The sequence below is a fragment of the Amblyomma maculatum genome, chromosome 1 (assembly GCF_055883805.1).
Source record: "Amblyomma maculatum isolate TAMU_Amacu chromosome 1, ASM5588380v1, whole genome shotgun sequence".
In the NCBI taxonomy this organism is placed as follows: Eukaryota; Metazoa; Arthropoda; class Arachnida; order Ixodida; family Ixodidae; genus Amblyomma; species Amblyomma maculatum.
Window position 1 is genome coordinate 16,900,044 of NC_139344.1, and position 20,986 is coordinate 16,921,029.

Consider the following 20,986-nt stretch of genomic DNA (forward strand, 5'->3'; position numbering starts at 1 on the left):
GTTTCAGCTTGGGATGAACGCACCGTGATCCGCTGATGCCGTGCCGGCGCTTCGGCAACCGGAGAACACCGTCGCCGCCACGCAGGAAGAGGGAGGGGGGCAGCGGCGAACGGTGGCGGCAGGAGCGCGCGCTGCCTCGTCTGCGGAGAGGGACAACGCCAACGTCGACGACGCCGCGAAACGCAGGGCGCCAAAGAGCTGCGCTCTAAAAGAAACAGCGACAGAGCAAAGAACGCCAAGTTCGCAAAACGTGTGTTTATGCAGTGCATTCGGACTGCTCTGTTTTGCCCAGTTCGCGCCACAGCCAAGCAACGATTCCGAGGCCATTTTCTAAGCGACGGAAGGAAAGCGACCTGCAACGTGGCCTGTTCCCATTGGGTCGAATGGATGCCCCTCGCTCTCCTTTTGCAAACAAATTTGCGCCAAGCTGCCATTTTACCTGGCCGACGGTCCTCCTGACCCCCTGCCGCAGCTACGTCATGTGATCATGCGACGATCGGACGTCAGTGGAATGCGTGGTGACATGGAGACCAATTAGACCATTTACACAGAGCCCCTTCAACACGTATGAGCTCTCTCTTGTGCAAAATCGTAATAGATAACTTCCTGCACATCTTCTTCACGCAACTTAGTCTCTCGCTTTCTCGGACATGATACCGCACTGTAAAAACTAATGTCGTCCATACTTCAGTCGCGACAAAGCAGTCGTCTCAGGATTAGCACTTGAATGTACACTGTTGCGCTGGCTTTCTTTGTCATCGCTGTTCGCCGACCCATCCGCTGTGCCTGTACTTGTTTCGGGCGAGAACAACCGACTTTTTCTTTCCAATTGAAAAATGGCTGTTTCCGATAAAAAGAGTAACTGAAACCATTGGAAGAGTCAGCAATAAAGCATTAACATAAAGTTGAAAAATGCTCCAAAGTTGGACGTTCTTCTCGCTTTCAGCCCTGCAGAACGTGTATATACCTATCCACAATTTTAATACGGTTGTTCCGACTCTGAAAAAAAAAAGGAAAAGGTCATGCATACGTATATAAAACTACGATCCCTATATTAATGAGCTTTCCCTACTTAAACATCCAGCAGTTTCAATGTTTTTAAAGTTTGGCCGGACTTATCCGTTGATTTTTCAAAGAGTATTTATACTGAAGGCACTACACTCCGAACATGAAACGCTTCCTTAATATTTTAGTAATGGCTAAGCCCTGCGCTTGTGTACCTATATACGCTCGCCTTTCTACTTGCTCTCCTTTTTAATCATGTCCTTCAGCCCAGGAAAATTAAAGTACCCCATTTCACTTTAATTCGCAGTGACTTTTTAGATTTGTATCTACCGCTTTACGTGGACTACCCACAACATCTCTAACTTATTTATTCCCCTTTTTTTCTTGGCTCTCGAGAATCCGCCTGCTCATCGAAAGAGGCCATCGTCGTAGAGTGCACGACATAGATGAAACATGGCCCCCCGTCAGGAGCACCCCGCCGGGCTTGTGCAACTCCGCTGCTTTTCTGTCGCTTTTGTTTCGCAACAACCGCACGAACGGCCATATGAAGCCTACGCGGGGTCCGCGACGTTCTCGTGAAACGCGGCGCGCGTGTAGCAGCAGGACGAGATGAGGCGGCCGGACATGTCAAACACGAAACGATCGGGGCTTATCACAGCCCCTCCCGCTCGCTCTTTCCACCCTCGCACCCCTTCCCCCTGCCCACCCGTTTTTTTCCCGAAAGCGGTCGTGCTTGCCATTATCTTAGGACAAGTGGCCCTAGGCGGCGGCTCGGGGTCCAAATCGAGGCCGAGATATAGACCAAGCCGCCGGCATCGGACCATTAGCATAAAGCACGGCGCAGAGCATGCGTGGCGGCGCAGCCAGTCAATGCTGTCACGTATTTTTTTTTTTTTTTTTTTTTTTTGTTCTCTCCCCTAGCATCGAAACTTTTCTCTTAGTACAAGCGCGCGCGGTGCATTCCTCTTATCGCGGAGCTTCGGGATGCGTGTCCACTCCGGCTCGTTTTAGAGCCAGGGGCTCGGCGACGCCTGCGTGCATGGGGAGAGGGGGGATTTGTACAACGCCAAGCGGGCCGAGCGAGCGCGAGTAGGGAAAGAAGCAATATCCTCGATATGCGGTCGATACATCGAGCTGTCTCGTGGAGAAGAGTTGACGCGGTTTCCCGCTTTCTCAATCACGAGCAGCCCTCCCTGCTTAGCGTCACGAGGTGCGCGCCAGAGACACGGGCGAGAACCAGTGCTGCAGAAAGAGAGGAAGGATCGCCATGGAGAGAACGGGTGCACGCTCGGCATGCGTCAGCAACGCCCAGCCGTGTGGGCTCGCTACTCTCGAGGGGGTTTGTAATTAAAACCCTCGGCGTGGGGACGAAGATTTGGTCCGTTTTTAATCGATGGAGAACATGTGTCAACTCGACGAGGAGTGCGTGCAGTGGCAGTAAAGACACAAGGTTCAAGGTTTCGTCTTTCGAAAGCAGGTGGACGATGTACTCTCCACATTTCGCACGTGCGCGCTAACCCTTGTCTACAAACACGCGACCTCCTGAAGGGTGTATTACTAGCTCAGTTCCCTGTTCGCTCAGCTTGTAATGGCAATAGGATTTGTTCTCCTTGAAAATACACTTTTGATCTTGCCTGCTCTTCAGTGTTTGTTGACTTGCCATCATACCTCTTCAGGATTGCGAGCTATGTACTTATACATGTCATTCGCAGCGGAACGACAACAAGCCTAAATATTAAAATCGACTTTCTTCCTGATTCATTGCGGGATATATTTGATATTTGACACCTGATACATACAAACATTAGCGGCATGATATTTCGCGCGAATACGCCCGTCAAATTGAAGCAGAAATTTTGCTGCAACCATAGACCCTTGTTCAGATGAATATATATATATATATATATATATATATATATATATATATATATATATATATATATATATATATATATATATATATATATATATATATATATATATATATATATATATATATATATATATATACCGGGTGTCCCAGCTAACTTGAACCAAGGGGTACAAAATAATATATTTGAGGTAGGTCAGTGAAACCAATTGCATTCAACTGGCACCCTCCTTGCGCACTACAGACAATTTTTTGTTTTGCAATTACTTAATTAGGTCATTATATTAATTTATCTAATTTATTAAATATCGACTTTAGACCAAACATGCAAATTGGAAAGTTGTAGAGCACCTTCAGGCACCCCCATTTCATTAATTGCGATAAAGAAAGTCTCACGTGTATCTTTTTTTCCGGGCTCAAAAGAAAGCCCACGAAATACAAACAATACCACGTGACTAGTGCATTTGTGCGCCGCGAGTGTGGTGCTCTCAGTCGTGGTTTGAGCATAGAGTTAATACAAAGACTCTAGAGGGAAAGCTGGGCACGGAAACGAGCTTCCCACTGGTTGGTCGCCATCATCAAATTTTCATTGTGGCCAGCACAATTTTTACTCACTGCGTCAGAAATGAATAAAGGTTCGAACAAAAGTTTTAAAAACTGCTGCAGATAACACAACTGCAGGAAATTTCCATACAATGTTTTCAAGTTTCAAGCACATTATATGATCTTTGGCACCTTCTTGGTCGTAAAGGAATGATGTAGAACCATTGGTAGAACTATTGGAAACCATGTTTGCGAGCAGACGTAGCAGACGCCCTTTGAGTTTCGGTTTCAAATTTCACTTTTCGAGCGCCTCGAGGACAGACTCTTGAAACAACGAGAAGTTTATAGCAAACAGGTGCTTGCTCTTTCATGCATCGCGATGGCGCCTTCCTGCGCTGTATGCAAGGCAACAGCTATAAAAGGATCCGGCACATCGCTTCACGTGTGAGTAGACGTGCCACATTTTATATTTGCAAATTTCATAATAGGTGTTCATAATTATACCTGTGCCAACTAGAGTTTTCTTTCAAGCAAGTCAAGTTATGCTAGATTAGATTTGTATGCTTGATTTTTTCCCCTCTCGTTCTCCTCTTTCTTTTTTCCTGCTTAATCTTTAGTTTTACATTATTTTTTTTTAAGTCAGCTGACAGCATATGTATGCTCAGACTTGTCTTACGCTGCTAAAAACTGCCCTACAAGCCTTCTGTTGGCTTTGGCAGGCCCATATATGCATCATGGCATTCCACGAATGAATCATTATTATGGTATACTTGCATGATCTCGTTTAATGCTACATGGGTGTGAAATTGCACACTATGAGATGACTAAAATGCTCAGTTCCTAACTTCGGGCTGCAACTCGAATAAAAGGTCTTCAGTGATATGCCTTACCACTGTGTGCATGTCTTGCCATGAGATGCACAAAAACCATTATGATCCTGTTTATTTTTAAGTATATTGAGCTTCCTTATCGCCATTTCCCCAGCCTGCTAGGGGACACATTATGCTAATTTTAAATGGTGAATGATCGAGTGTTTTCAGTGGCATCTAAATTTGTTTTAGATTAATGTTTTGCATCGCTAATACATGCGGTAATAAAGACGATATTATTTAGCGCATTTCTGATTCCTCATAACTGCTACTCCTTATACTGAAGAACAAACAGCTGTTAAAATGGCTGGAGATGATGCTGTGGTGAGATAATCCCATTGCGACATCGTCCCGCGCCAGAAAAGATACGTCGACTTCATCCTATGCGAAACGCAAGGTAAAAAAATGCACAAGATCCACAGGAGTTAAGAAGCCTTAGACATTTATAAAAGGAAACAAAATAAAAAATACGCACACAAGGCAGATCAACAGTAAACACACACGAGCACCCTTTGACGTTTGCTGTATGCAGCACTAGCCATCCCGGATAGATCAAGAAGGGCCGTTAGCTGTGGAATTCGTCACTGTTTTTTGTTAATATACTGTGGTCGCCGTCTTGCGCCAAAGCAAATTTCTGACGTGTTTTCAGGTGATCGGGCACAGAGGAGATGCATGTGTTCTCGACAGACGAAATGCATGCGAAGCGCGTAACAATTGCAGGGATAGCCCGCCTTACGATAACAACTCGGAAGAATCAGGACACCTATGTGATGTTACAGTAGGTACGCGACGCAACATACCACCAGAAATACTCCAGACGTGACGATTCTGCCGTTGTTTACAGCACCTACTCTACAGTAACACAGAAGCCGCCAGTTAACTGCACGCCGCCATCTTCCCACGATCTACGTTGCCAGCTTCAAACCATCTTCATGTGCCTGATTTAGCAAGTAAAAATCATCTGGCAACCATTAAACAGTGTGATGATGGAGGCAATCACGCGGTCACTACTCGAATGCATTGGCTGAACGGGCAGCTTTCCCTCTAGAGTCTTTGTATTAACTCTATGGGTTTGAGCGAACGAAATCAGCTGCGGCCGTGCCTTCTAGGCCCCGTTAAAGCGGCAGGCCGATATGCCTGCGATGGCTTCTTCGCCCGCGTCAGACAGCCGGCCCACGTGACGGTGCAGTAGCAGTGAGAGCGGCGAGCCGACACCACCGACATTCTAACGAGGCATCCTTCTCTCCCATCAGCGAACGTCACGACAAACGAATGAGCGATAAGGTATCAGCAACTGAATCTGCGCATACAGGCTTGGGTAAAGGGGCGAGATGACATCATGTGACTCGACTAAGATTAGCGCTGCACCTTCATTTGCCGGTTCTTTATCGCCATCCCCCTGTCGTGATGTAGGCTGCTGCGGTGCGCAGGCCTGGCCAAAATCGCGGTGGCGACGGGCGAGCTCGAGCTCGCTCGAACCATCGCCAACATTTCTGCCTGCCGCTGCAACGGAACCATCGGGTCACGGCCGCAGCTTATTTCGTTCGCTCAAACCACGACTGAGAGCACCACAATCGCGACGCACAAATGCGCTAGTCACGTGGTATTATTTGTATTTCGCGGGCTTTCTTCTGAGCCCGGAAAAAAAGATACACGTGAGACTTTCTTTATCGCAGTTAAAGGAATGGGGGTTTCTGAAGGTGCTCTACAACTTTCCAATTCGCATTTTTGGTCTAAAGTCGATATTTAATAAATTAGAGAAATTAACATAATTAGCTAATTAAGTAAATGCAAAACAAAAAATTGCCTGTAGTGCGCAAACAGGCTGGCAGTTGTATGCAATTGGTTTCACTGACCTACCTCAAATATATTATTTTGTAACCCTTGGTTCAAGTTAGCTGGGACACCCGGTATATATATATATATATATATATATATATATATATATATATATATATATATATATATATATATATATATATATATATATATATATATATATATATATATATCTGGAACACTCCGGCGTGAAAAAAGCAAAACTGCGCAAATACTGTATGAATTGCAATAAGTTGTTAGGCTCAAAGTAGTAATGAATATATATATATATATCTGGAACACTCCGGCGTGAAAAAAGCAAAACTGCGCAAATACTGTATGAATTGCAATAAGTTGTTAGGCTCAAAGTAGTAATGAAGCTATATTATTCATTCGCTCACTTTTACGTAGTCTACGCTATATCGCTGCTTATGGTCCACCAGATATGCTCTACCTTTCTACACGCGGCAACGAACGGTGGTGGCAGGAGCGCAAGCTGCCTCGGATGCGGAAGTAATTAGGAGGGGCAACGCCGACGGCGACGACGCCGCAAAACGCAGGAACGGTCGCCAAAGAGCTGCGCTCTAATCTGCGGATATTTAAAGGGGTAAACCTGGTTACCCGAGAGTAAGCTCTGTTAAGCATGGCTACACGGTCACAGTGGCGTTTCTTCTCTATACGAGCTTCTCGCTCTTTGTAAGACTGCCTCGAGTCGATCACAGGTTCTCTTCATTGCTGCTTCTCGGGGAGCTTATATCGGCTGGATGACCAGACTAAGTCTGCGCCGAAGAGTTACGCACTCGTACAGGCACGCACCTCACCTATAACGAAACTGGGCAACCAAGCGCCGGCGAAGCAGTTGTTAAACACCCCGCCTAGCTACGTGGTATCACAGCGAGCAGTCTTCGTGTTTGCGATGGAGGCCCCGGGTAGTGCTACGAACGAGGAAGACGAAGAAGCGGACAGTGGCGTGGGCAGGAGCTCTACTCCTTCTATCATTTTCTTTTCAGACACGGAAGTATAAACCTAAACCTTTCTCTGCTGCCCAGTTCTTGGCCGATGGTGGGTATGTACCATATGTTATTTGGTAAACAACAACAGCGCCCGCGCTATAGGTGCACTCCGACGGCTCATGGTCAAACGCGCACTGAGTGAACAACCTTGGGAGCTGCAGTGCGAAGAGCATATATCTACGGATTAAACCAACCTGCCGGGCACGCTAATCTCGCGCTAAAGTTGAAATCACACCAGGGTACGCATATGTGAAACTGAGCGCCGCATACCATACAGTCACATAAGTCGGCTATCCCATCACGCCAACGCGCTCATGGAACCTATAATGTAGCCAACAAACCAGAATAGACGGTTAACCCCCCCAATAATGCAGACTTCGGGTGCTGCTGGCTGAAACCAATGCCGAGATTGAACTGAATCACATTGCCCATAGCCTCGATATCATCTCGATTTATACCCCGCCGCGTCCGAGCAATCCCGCCGATGCTCGGCAGGCGGGCAAGCCACCACCGTAGTTTTTTTGCTGTCAGGGTCGTAAAAGGGTTGGGGGGGGGGGGGGGGATATTGGTGACAACAATGGCTGAAACACTGTATAAATTAGTATTTGAACGGATGCCGGAAAAAGGCGTTTACGTTCCTTTTAAATCCAAGGCAGAATTTTGGTTGGGAAGCATGCGGTTCCCATGGTATCGCAAATGTATCAAACGAGAAGCATGTTTCATTGTGATGGGCACCATTCGTTCGTGTAGCCATGGCAAGCATTCTTGAAACAGCGTTACGGGTAACCACTCTAAACGTAAGAGGGCTTTGTGCAAGGAGACGGCAGTGCCAACTTAGTCGCGTTCTTCTTGACAATGACCTACATGTAGTTGCTGTCCAGGAGACAAAAATTGAAAACGAAGAAGCGACTGATCGAATGGTGTCCAATTTCCGTATGCAGTTTCATGTATGTGTATGTCATGCAGATGGTGGATCAGGTGGTTGTGCCCTATTCATACGCAATAACATTGGGATTTCTGTGGAATCAGTGCTTTCTTGTCAAAGTGGGCGCCTTTTAGTCGTTGATTTCACCTATTCTGGTCTGTCTTTCCGTGTCATTTGTGCCTATGCACCGAATGTTGAAACAGAGCGTCGATACTTCTTTGAGCGTTTTGATGCTTACATACACAGTGACAGAGTGACAGTACTGTTGGGAGATTTCAACTGCGTGTGCTCAGCTTGGGATCGCGCTAAGCGTGCACGTGTCCGAGACAAAAGTGCAGAGGTGCTAAATGCAATGGTACATAAATGCAATCTCGAAGACATAGGAAGCGTGCTGACCGGTGAAAATCGTCCGCAGTACACTCATTTCCAACGTGAAAGTCACGCGAGACTAGACAGAATATATGCATCACATGATTTGGTGTCCTTATGTACTGCCTACGAAGTCAAGCCCGTCCAGTTTAGTGATCATTGCTTGGTGATGGCAACGTTTGGGGAAAGACAGATGAATATTCGATTCAACTGAGACCTATGGAAATTAAATGTGAGGCTGTTAGAGGATGACGTCTTCGTTAACGCAGTAACGGAAGAATTCGAAAAGTTACTTGAAATGCAGCCCCTCTGTTTTGCAGTCGAATGGGAGGAATTTAAAGAGCGAGTTAAAATGAAAGCCATCGAAAGAAGCATACCAGCAAAGAGAGAACGAAGCAAAACTCCAGCAAGAACTGGAGTTCTTGATAAGCACGGAAAACACTACACGAAAGAAATAAGGGAAATTAAAAGCCAGCTGGAAGGTGTGGATGCGAAAAAATACTAAGCGGCGATTGTACGCGCTACATCAGAGAAGCTCTGGGCAGGAGAAACGCCAACTAAGCGAGCGCTATCTGACGAAAAAAGATATGCGTGCCAGAAAGAAATACGCCAGTTATCAACCGGGAACGCAATCACATCGGATAACACCGTTATCAAGAAAGTGGTTGCCGATCATTTTAAGGATCTGTTTAGTTGCTCACGCGAGGCAAAAGACGGATTCCAGAAATTCCTTTCGCTTATGCCACGTCTCGATGAAACGGTCAAGAAGCAACTGGAGCAGCCAATTACTGAGGGCGAAATAGAATGCGCAATCGACGCCCTCGCCCTAGATAAAACACCCGGGCCTGATGGTCTAGGAGCGGCTTTTTACAAAGTTTTTTTTTCAGAACGAAGGCAGCCGGCATGTTGCATAAGGTTCTGGATGAAGCTTACGAAATAAAAAGAGTGCCCTTGTCTTTTACAACTTCGCACATTGTGCTCATACCAAAGAGTGATGATGCGGATAAACGTTTGTTGGTAGGGTCCTATCGTCCGATCACTCTTACCAACGTAGACTACAAGAGTTTTATGAAAGCTCTGGCCAAACGCTTGCAGTCAGTGATAACAACTTTAGTTGGACCGCACCAGACTTGTGGAATAAAAGGCAGAAGTATAGCAACTAATGTCCATGTTGCTCGGAGTATTCTTGAGTGTTGCGATGCATTTGGTGACCGAGTGGCTATGATGCAGCTCGACCTGGCGAAGGCGTTCGACCGTGTATCGCACGAGGTTCTGCTATGCGTTTTGGAGCATACGAACGTCGGTACTGTTATAACCGAGAGAGTGAGAATGGCCTACACGAACTGCTCAACGCGAGTCATAGTAAACAGAGAACTCACTGGCAGCCTGCCAGTTTTGTCGTCCGTAAGGCAAGGATGTCCGCTGTCACCCTTGCTGTTTGCTGTTTACTTCGAGCCACTCTGTTTGGCCATTGCAAGTGGCCAACTTATAACAGGTTATAGACTGCAGGCGGCCCATGTTAAAATCTTGGCTTACGCCGATGATATCGCCATTTTTTGCTCCGACAGAGACAGTATTCAGCATGCCACAAACAATTTTGTGAGTGCACCGGGGCCCATGATAAACTGGGAAAAGAGTCATGGCTTTTGGCATGGAGACTGGGAAGCCACGTCGGACAATTTTTGTCGGCTCAATTGGGCATCTGTTCCAAAACGTTATCTTGGTGTACCGCTTGATGCCTATCGCGACCCAGGGCCATATTGGGCTAACCAAGCGTTGGCTGCAAAAGAAAAGGCTGACGCGTGGCAAGGAAGGCAATTGTCGATGTTTTCCCGAGCCACAATCTGCAATCTCTTCCTTGTATCTAAGATGTGGTATGTAATGAATGTGTTGGGTGCCATGAGGATCAGTGTACAAAAAATTCATCGTGTTTTTGCTGTGTTTATTTGGGCTTCGACATGGGAGAGAACAAGTCGAACCAATCTTTTCCTTCCTGCCAAGAAGGGAGGACTAGGGCTTGTGCATTTATTTATGCGCCAGGTTGTATCGCGCTTTATTTATCTAAGCGACCAAAACAATCCATTTCTCCGGACAGTGATTCAAGTCAGGCTCAGCAGACTCCATCCAAGGTTCGTGGTGTCGTCATGTCAAAATATGTGCGGTGCCGTGACTGGATATCTGCGTGAAGTTATGCTTGCTTATAGGTTGTTAAATGTGCGTTTCTCTCATGAATATCTGTGCAATCTCACCAAGAAGAAACTCTATAGAGACCTCACTGACATCATGCTTCCCCAGCCATTGTACTGTTTGCCATACCGTGGAGGCCCCGGACAAGACGTCCTTAAAAGAGTTAAAAGAATGCCGGTAATATCTTCAGTAAAAATTTTTTTCTTTAAATTGCACACTAACACGCTACCCGTTAAGACATGGCTTCATAGCAAAGGCATCTTCGTACCCTGGACTACCAGTTGTTTTTTATGCAAAAAACCTGAAACAATAGAGCATGTTTTTCTTGACTGCAGGGACCCAATATTTCACTGGGATGTTTTACAGCGCACGCTTAAGAAACAGTTACCACTCGATCCATTTGGAATAAGGTTCTTGCCGATAGAAACATCACAGGATATACCATATGATTTGATTATGCTTCTGGGCCTGCACTCAATATGGAAAACGAGGATGCAATTTGAACATGCTGATCTTGTCGTGCGTCCTGTTCGCGAGCATTTTGTTGAAAGTGTCGTTTCACTAAGAGAGTGTTACCGAGCACTCCCTGATCCACCAGAATGGATTACATTGCTTGATGTTTTGGTGTCGCTGAGAGAATTTTAATCCGTGTTTGCCGAAGCCTGGCTTACGCGTTTTATGCACTGTATTTCTGATTTCACTTTCAAATGTCAAAGTCGGCAATAAAGAAGAAAAAAAAGCCGGGGTGGCGCAGTGGTTACGGCACTCGACTACTGTTCCCAAGGACGTGGGATCGAATTCCGACCTCGGCGGCCGCTTTTGGATTGAGGCGAGAAGCAAGGCGCCCGTGTGCTGTGCGATGTCAGTGCACGTTAAAGAACCCCAGGTGGTCGAAATTTCCGGAGTCCTCCACTACGGCGTCTCTCATAGCCTGAGTTGCTTTGGGACGTTAAACCCCGCAAACCAAACCAAACCATCTCGATTTATGTCTTACTGCCTCAAGCCCAGGTTTCGATAGATGCTCGCAACACTCATAGCTTCCGTACGGAATGAGTTACACGAAATCCAAGAGCTACATTTAGAAAATTACTGATATTCACTGTCATGCGAAGATTAACTTTTTCTCTTTTTTTTTTTTGCCTGTCATAAATTATACATTGTTATAGCTTTTTCATGGGGCGCATAGCATGCATAAGATACTTAATCAACATGGTGATGCCAAAATAACCCCTCAAGATTTTAAGCACACAAAACTAAATCTTTTCCAATATGGACGCACTTCTTTAGGCCAGCGCGCACAGCTAACCACCTTATTTTTAAAAAATGCATTTGAAATTACAAGAACCACGCATTGGCTTTCTTTTCTTTCCGCTCCGCAGTGCTGGTGCAGTGGTTACAGCGCTTTTGCAGTGGTTACGGCGGATGCTTCTCGATGGAGGCGAAATGTAAGGCACCCATGTGCTGTGCGATGTCAGTGATCGTCAAAGAGCCTCAGGTGGTCAAAATTTCCAGCGTCCTTTAATTACTACGCATCTCTCATAGTCACATTGAGACGTTAAACCCATAAACCAAACCAAACCATACTTTATTTTTTCTTTCACTAACGTGCGAGGTGGTGCTCAATGCTCCCATACAACTGTCACATGCAAATTGTATACGCTTCGCAAGGACAAAATGTGTGAATGCGGCTGATTTTGTACTGAAGCTTCTAAACGTTGCGAAATGACGGTAGCATTTTGACAATTTCACTCGCATGGAGAAGCTTTCCTAGTGCTCGCAATCCGTAATAGGGAAGGCGTGCGGCAACTGCACTAAATGTACTAAAACAGCGAAATACATACTGTCCTGCAACACCGCACTATACCTTGACGTACAGTAATACACTTCCTGAAAGTCCAGTAAGAAAGAAAACTTTGTTTCACGAGTTTTGATGTGTGTGTGTTTTTTTTTTTTTTTTCACCCTGTAAGAACCTCTCTGTACTGTTATCCGCATGGTAGATCAATAAATCTTCTTCTATGCAGTTCCTCAGAACTGCTCCTACCAAAATATTTATGAGACTCCATGACTGGCTGGACATCTATAGTCTGGCTAAGCTAATGTGCACGGTAAACAACCGTCTCTTTGAAGCTCTTTCTCATGATAGTAAAATCAACATGTTCCGCGAAAATGTATAATTTACTCGGTGCGTAAACCTGAAAGTGTTCTTTAGTGGCAGACAGGAACCGATTGATATGTTATGGAGGCGAGTTGAGGCCATAGCTGAATGCAGTGCGCTACGGTGGCTGTCCAACACACAGCTGATGTGGGCGCCCTCATGCGGGGTTACAACAGTGGGGAACAGTGTTCACTGGGTGGAGCGGCCCTCCTCCAAAGAATATGGAATAAGGGACGTGTCTGGGGAGCAGGTTGTTATGAGGACAGTGCTGCGAGGCGTCAAAATGTTTTGCAGGAAAATTTTTTTTATAGAAAATTGCACCGCGATGGCCTTCGCTAAGCCATGAACACGCGTGTGCACTCGGTCATGAGTCAATGCTCTCCACATCCAACGGCGAAAGTAGAGCGAAGAGCGTGCAGATGAGTCACTTGACCGGTCTCTCAACAGCCTGGGTAGCCGATGACTGAGAGCCGCAGCGCCGCCTCTCGCCAAGTGGCACTGGGTTCACTTCAGACTTGTACGTAACTCGTTACAAGTATTTAATTACTTGTAAGCAATTACGTTTTTATGTAACTTTGTAATTAATCGATTACTTTTCCTATCTGCAACGTTATGGGTAATTCAATTACTTTGTATGTAATTGATTACTGGTAATCAATTACTTTTTTCAAAACTTAAAAACAAGTAAAAGTGAGTGAACCCGGCACAATAGCCATAGCTGCTTTTGAGCAGGTCGCTTTTTTGTACAAGTTAGAGGGGTGCAGGGATACGGTGATAATAATGGAAAAAAAGCTTTCCTTGTGCATAAAGGGAAGACACAGGCGAAGCGCGAGTGACTGTGCCATTCCAGCAAATGTTATGGCCGCATGAACCTCAATGCCTCGCGCGTTGCTCTTTCCACGACTTCGGTTATGTCGCCATGTCTGGATGCTTTTTGTAACAATACATGCACAACGAATTCGTTTCAGTCAAGAAAACCGTCTTTTTTTTCTTGACTTGCTAACATTGAAATTTGGCTGTTGGGTTAGAAATATGTCTTAAATAATCAATATCAGCTATATAATATGTTTAATAAGAAAACTCGCTACTGCAAGTCGGGACTATTTTCCGGTGAGCATAAATTCTGCTGGCATCTGCTGCGATTCTTCTATTTGAGGCTAAGTGGATGACTAGTGAAGAGCGATGCCAGGAGGTCCACTAGCTGTTGGCCGATGAATTGAACCGTCCATGCTATGGTTCCACGCCAGAGGCCACACCTGATGTTCCCGAAAAATCACCTACAGGCGATTTTTTTTTTTTCAGCTTTTCTTTGTCCCTGCCCGCGACTCCAAACCAGAGCGCCGGCAGCAGCGAAGTGCGGCGCATATTAGAGGACACCAGCCTCGAAGCCTTGCGCAACCACGAGCTGGTGCGCAAGGTTTTCATTCGCTATAATACCGTCCAGTGCAAATATTTAGAGATTGTTTAGAGTAGCTGCGGACTTCTTCACAAGCAAACGCGGAAAGATTAGCGACGATAACATGGAGAAACAGCTCCTCTTGAAAATTAACAATATTTAACGGTATATCACACAATATGCAATTTTTCTGTCGTCTCTGTACACTTGCGTTACATGAATAGACTGTTCGAAGAAAAGTAACACAAAGGTAATCGAATACTTTTCTGTTGTTATTCAGTTACTTTTGCGGGATATGGAGTAATTGTAATTGTAATTGGTTAATTATTTTCTGTAACGTGTACAAGCTTAGTTCACTTCCAGCAGGTATGTACCCGCCGGAACCGCCCCTGTTGCTGTTGGACAGCATTAATAAAGCCTTATTGTCCCCAAGCTACTGTGATGGCTAAATTGCTTGTGCCGGACCTTGGGTTCGGGTTTAGTGTATATTCCGGAAACCACCGACCTCTCCACAATTTTGCCTGCTCGTGTCGCCTTTTGTCCGAAAACCGGATACGAGAAGGGTCACTGAACGACACGCTGGAATGCGGGGAAGACGCTCTATATGACGGCTACACGTGCGCTGTTCCGGGGACGGCGAGGGTTCCGGTAACGGGAACAAAGGACCCGAGGTGACAAGGAAAGCAACAGAACGGCGGTGGGGCAGGGAGGAACGAGAGACGCTCTAGAGCCGGTCAACCCAGCCTCGTCTCCCGAGGAACGACTGCCTGAAAATACGAAGACAGCTCGCTAGTCCTGGCGGCGCGCCTATTGAGCTCGCCGTGTACACCGTCACCATCAGCGCTGCCTGCAGCTATGGTCATCATCTCCCACCTCAAGCACCGGATCATCGCAGTGGCGTCCAGACGCAACCTCGAGACCGTCGGGTGAGCGGGGGCATTCTGCTCTGATTAAATCTGTTACTGGCCCTATTTCGTGTGTGATCCTACTCTCCTCCCCGAAGAAAGCCCTATAACCGGGACATCACACTACTGTTTATGCATATATGCCATCTGGTTCGTGGTGGGGGGTTCAATAGTTTCATTTAGAATAGGGTCGGAGCAGGATTGGTTTAAACCCCACCCTTCATTCTTTCGTCATTCCCTGCATGGACTTTGGCAATCCGCTATTCCCTTACCTATTAAGCAGTATGGTCATCCTACTGTAAAAATGGTTGACATGCCATCTGTTACGTTTTCACAGGAAGAAACGAACGCCACGTGCGAACGTAACAGCCATCAAGGAAGTGCTTGTGGGAACTAGGTCGAATGAACTCGCCGTCCTTCCCTTAATAGCGAGATAGCTAACGCCGCAAGGGCTTTCTGTAAGAGTGAGCACTGACATTAGCACAGCGCTCACTTTTACCATCGTGAGTACTGCGTAAGAGATAGATTCAGACATGTAAAATCTGTTTCTGAAGCAGCCCTCGTCATGACTTCGGTGGACGTGTTGCTGCTGCAGCGGGTGCCTCTACTTTTTGATACTCCACACCTTTTTCAACTCTACCTGCACGCGGCAGTGTTAGTGACCCTGTTAAAGCCAGTCGACAGGCCTGTGCATTTTCCGTTCCTTTCAGGAAACGAGTGCCGAAGGTCTGCCTTCCAAAAGGAAAGGAAATGGCACCGGAGATCCATCCACGTAACATTTCGGTTAATAAAGTTCATCCTCCTCCTTCTCTATCTTTTTTATTTCTTCTTACGGTCACGACAGCAGTGCAAAGCGAGCAGAGTACTCTCTGCCGCCAAATAAAGCACCGCGTTCCTACCGCTTCTTCTTTATTGACACCCACGAACACCACAGTGCACGGTGACATCCTTGAGGCAAACAGCATTTCGCTGTAGTAAGCCGTGCTAGGCCATTAGCATAATTTTCGTGAACTTTTCTGCCTCATAAATTTGGTGGCCATTGTATTAACGCGGCAGCCTCTTTCAGTGATACAAAGCTTTGTCTTACATGCCAGTGTTACGCACACAGTAGAGGATTAGCAATATTCTAACAGTATACTTTTTCAACACTGAATCGAATACGAATAAGCCAGCCGAATAAAATATGAACATCGTCGCTAAAGACCAAACCAAACACGAGTCGAACAAAGAAGCGCACCGCATAAGAATCTGATCTTGGTATGAATATTCGCTACTTTTGAGAAGTATTGAGACCCGCGAGCTTTCGAGCGAAAGGCGACACTGCGGTACGGCTCTAATTCCTGTCGCTCTAAAAATACCCACAACTCATTTCCTTCAATTTCCTCTATGGGGAACGCATCACAACCGTGTTGTACTCACAAGAAAACTAACACTTGCCACTAATCACTACAGCGAATGATTCAGCAGCACATCGCGGTAAATGAGAGAGCCACGAGCTGCGAGCCAAGTCTCCGAGACCTGGCGGCGTGGCGGGTTTCCTAAAGGTGGTTAAATCCTATCGCCCAGTTAATCACACGAATCAGCCACATTACATTGCACCACTGAGTGATAAGACGCCCAAATACTGTGCCGGAGTTCCCGGGTTCGATCCCGACCGCCGGCGGCTGTGTTTCGAAGGAAGCGAAACGGAGAGGCGTCCGTGTGCGGCGCGATGTCAGTGCACATTAAAGATCCCCAGGTGGTCGAAATTACTTCGTAGCCCTCCACTACGGCTCCTCCTTTCACTCCCACCCTCCTACCTTCCTCTACGGCGCGGTTCAGGTGCCCACAGAGCAAGTTTGACAGATACTGCACCTTTCCTTTCCTGTGAACCAATTATTATATTGTCACTCTCGTGGGAACGAATAACTACCTCGCCCGGGGGGCTTCGTCTGCCCAGGGGGAAAATGCAACAGTCCTGAAGGCGATGAAGCTGTCGGCACAAGTGAAGGAGAAAGACGTTGGAAAACACTCTCGTGCCGGACGCGCTGCCGTTGACCAGCTGAGCTCCCTGCCCTATCGACCTATTGTTCAGAGCTCCGACGTCACACCCCCGTCGTAACAATATTATTATTATCATTGTACCACTTGTACTTTCTGCCTGCACAGGTCCATCGTGGTGGCATGCTGCGCAGCCACGGAGTGGGAATGTCCATGCACAGCTATTGTAAAAAAAAAAAAAAACTGCGCTTTCTCTTTATACCACTTATTCGAAAACTATTCGAAAGCCTGGATGTTTATTTCAGTGCTTCGCTTTGAATGATTTTCAGTGTGCGCTATTCCATCCATTCAGCGAATGGATTAAGAGTCTATTCAATTCATTTCAAAATTGCAAATTGCAAATCCCTCAACAAAAGCCGGGCTGTACACTGCAGGACGAAAAACGCATTCATGTCCGCCAATCGGCACGAAACTACTGCAGGTGCCCTAATTAAGGACTCCTTAATTAGAACACCTTTCTCTTCCCTTCTTTTTCTTTTTCTTGCAAATACGACAAAATTTCAGACTGCAATATTCTCATTAAATGATAGAAAAGTGTTTACGTAGTTTTTGCAAGCATGAAAGCCTGCAGATAACGCCAGGTGGCGAAAACATCGCTAGCTTAATCATCTACGAAATTTCGCGACGTGTCTGGTAAGCTTATCAGCAAGGGAAAGGATTTAGCAACACTATTTATTTGCCACGGGCTAAGTGTAAACACTGTTTGATGCCGGGCCGATCAAAAAAGCGTGTTTGCAACTAATCACCGGATGTGACGACGTCTAGCATGTAGCTTATCACCACGATTTCGGTATAATTTTACGCATACGAAGTGCCTGTGGGAAATAAATATCATAGAAAAAAAAATGCTTTTCAGCGCACCGTGCGTAAAAGTTTGCAAACGTAATACGCAAAAACAAAATACGCATGTTCGTAGCATTGTTAACGTTCCCACCGTAAGATCGCTATTACAGGAGCGGTCAACCGATTGGAATACTAACGGGCGACCTCTTACGGTCACCCTTCGATAGGGTAGCGCCTTAAGGTGTGTCGGGAATGACAGCTGATAGTCACAGGGTGCAAAACTCACGAAGTGTGAGGGATGCTTTGGCCATGACGAGCACTCCGTTGATGCTCGCGATTCCCAGAAACGCTGGCCACAGGATGACGTGGTTTGAGCAGTGGAAGCAGACTTTGGCGCCAGGCGTCAGGCCTCGTTTCCGAAATGCCGACGCCATTGCGATGACCTGCGCCCACAGTTCCCCGAAGCTGGTCGACAGGCCCGTTGTCGCATCGATCTGCGGACGAAGCCCGGTTCGCGCTTGGAAGCAAATTTCGGAAAGACAGCGTAAAAACAAGATCGCTAGCACTTTTTTCCTAAAAGCAAAAATTAGGATTTTACAAAAGGCCCTGATCAATGTTAAATTAGAGATTTCAGACGATGCTTCATTATAAAGCAAGAATCCTCTTGCGGAGACAGTGAGGAGCTATCTATGCTGCCTTGGGAGGAATAATATTACTTAAAACCATAATGCAACAATCTTTCTGCTGGCAGCAAATGATTTATATATATAGACATAGTTTGCTTGTGACTAATAGGCCAGGGTTAAATTCAAACAGGATGTCACACAACTTTCCCGATTATCTATTTTATCCTAAAAACAGTTTCGGACGGTGGACCGTCCTTCTTCAGGGTAGAATTTTGCACCCTGAAGAAGGACGGTCCACCACCAGAAACTGTTGTTAGAATAAAATAGATAATTGGGAAAGTTGTGTGACATTCTGTTTGAATATATATATATATATATATATATATATATATATATATATATATATATATATATATATATATATATATATATATATATATATATATATATATATATATATATATAAACAGTGTAACCGGGTATAAGGTTCATGGACGCGTATATAATTAAGCAATTATAAAAACATAAATTCTGCGGTCGTTTAAGTAGCCTTAGCAGTGTAATGCGGCAGTGTTGCTGAATATGCGGTATGAGGTTGTCGTCCCTAAACTAGAGTACTGAACGAACATTCCGCAGTGGCCGAGGAGTAGTACGCTGTTCTTACGGCGTCTCGAGTCGGCCGCATCTTCAGCGCGACCACATATTACTTTTCGCCACTTTTCTTGTTTCAGGTCCACTGCTGCTTAAAAGTGGTGGAATGACGTCGCGAACGCGTATACTCATGAATAATTGTATAGTGACGTCATAACTGCTGTACTTTGTGATCGTGTTTGAACTACCCGTGATAGGTCATGTGGTTGTTACGTCACATCGTTGTCGACCAGTGGGAATTTCGGGACAGACGTCAGCTATCTCGCTAATTCCTTGCTGTATACCGCATAAGAACAGCACCAACTGCCCTGCGTCTGCATACCCTGTGACACACGTACTGTACAGAACCTCAAAGCATAATCCCATCTATAAATTTACCACTGCACCCAACAGAAGCACATGCGATTGAACAGCGCCGCGAACTTTAGGTACTCATAGGTTGGTCATTTAAAAACATAAAATAAACACTAGGCAATTGATTACTCAGATTAGTCAGCGTACTCAGTTGCAAGCACCCCAAGCTCGTTGCCACCACTGCAGAGTGTCTTTTACGGCAGTTAAACACGGGGGACGAAATTCAGCCTTCCGTCTTGCAGAGGCTTGTGTGCTGGCTATAAAGAAATCGGGTGAAATCGCGACCAGGTGGCCGCATTTCGACGGAGGCGAAACGCAAAAGGCGGCTCTCTGCTTTGTCATGTCAGTGCGCCTAAAAAAATCCCAGATAGTCAAGATTACTAGCAGCCCTCCACTACCACGTTAATTTCTTCCTTTATTTACATTCTTGTCAGTCTCTCCTCGGCTGCTGAGCCGCAAGACGCGGCATAAATCGTGTAGCCTTGGCGGCCCATTTCGGTGGAGGCAAAGCACAAATGCTCCTGCGTGGTGTACAAAGTCAGTGCAGGTTCAAAATGCAAGAGGGTTGAAACTATTTTGCAGCCTTCTACTTAAGCGCCTCTTTCATTTTTCACTCATTTCTCGATCTCTTCTCTCTCAGCGCCGGTCAAGTCTTCACCATGAAATGTGGCAGCTACTGAACCTTCGCTTTCCCCAAGCCTCATCTTTTTTCTTTTTTCTTTTTTTAGGAGTTTGACAGTTATCGCGCCTTTCCTCATAGCCAGTTTTCTTACACATCCAGCGCTTCCTCGCCAGTAAAGGTCGGCACCTTAAAAAGAAGAAAAGGAAATAAGAAGTCATCTTCAGCTTAGCAACCCCTGTAAGAATAAAGCTTCATATTATAATCTTACGAACAAGATATATTTACTCCGCGATCACGTGGATATTCTCCCTCTGCTGACAACTGAACTCCGAACTTGCTGTCGTCGTACAAATCTATGCTGAGTGCGGAAATCCGAGAACCTGTGAGCCTTGGAATAGTTGTTTTACTCACAAATTTCTCGGAGCTGGAAATTAAAAAAAAAAAAGAAAATAAATGTTAGGCACGTACAAAGGCCGCCTTTGGTCCGTAGTGTTGGCAGACGGGCTCGAGATACTCTGGCACGGACACCAGGGGCACCTTGAGGTCCACGTTGCTGGAGCGTACCACCAGGTCGTCTCCCAGCGTGGCCTTGTGTGGGGGTCCCACGTCCCGCACAGCGCAGCAACCCCACGGCATGGCTCACCACTCGAAGACAGGAGAGAAATACACGTTCGAAAACTAGCGGAGCGACCCACGTAAAATCTGCAAGCTCGTACTGACGAAACCCTACTTTACCAAATAGGGTTCTTACTATAAGCAGGTGATTTTATGAAAGAATCTACACAATACTCCTGCCAACCACAAAATCAGGCCTGCAATAGGTGACAGGATTAACCAAGTACATGCACTCCCGC

The 20,986-nt window shown here is 46.0% G+C and overlaps 1 protein-coding gene across 1 annotated transcript in view; it reads right to left on the bottom strand.

Annotated features, from left to right (window-relative positions):
• The window catches only part of LOC146201840 (luciferin 4-monooxygenase-like), a 51,387-nt gene extending 30,619 nt beyond the window's left edge, over positions 1-20,768 (bottom strand). Inside the window, exons 1-2 of the mRNA XM_084583490.1 lie at positions 20,601-20,768; positions 18,166-18,373 (exon numbers count right to left, since the gene is read on the bottom strand). Of these exons, the coding sequence (XP_084439616.1) occupies positions 18,166-18,373; positions 20,601-20,768 (376 nt within the window). The remainder of the gene's footprint in view (positions 1-18,165; positions 18,374-20,600) is intronic.
• Positions 20,769-20,986: the final 218 nt, after the last annotated feature.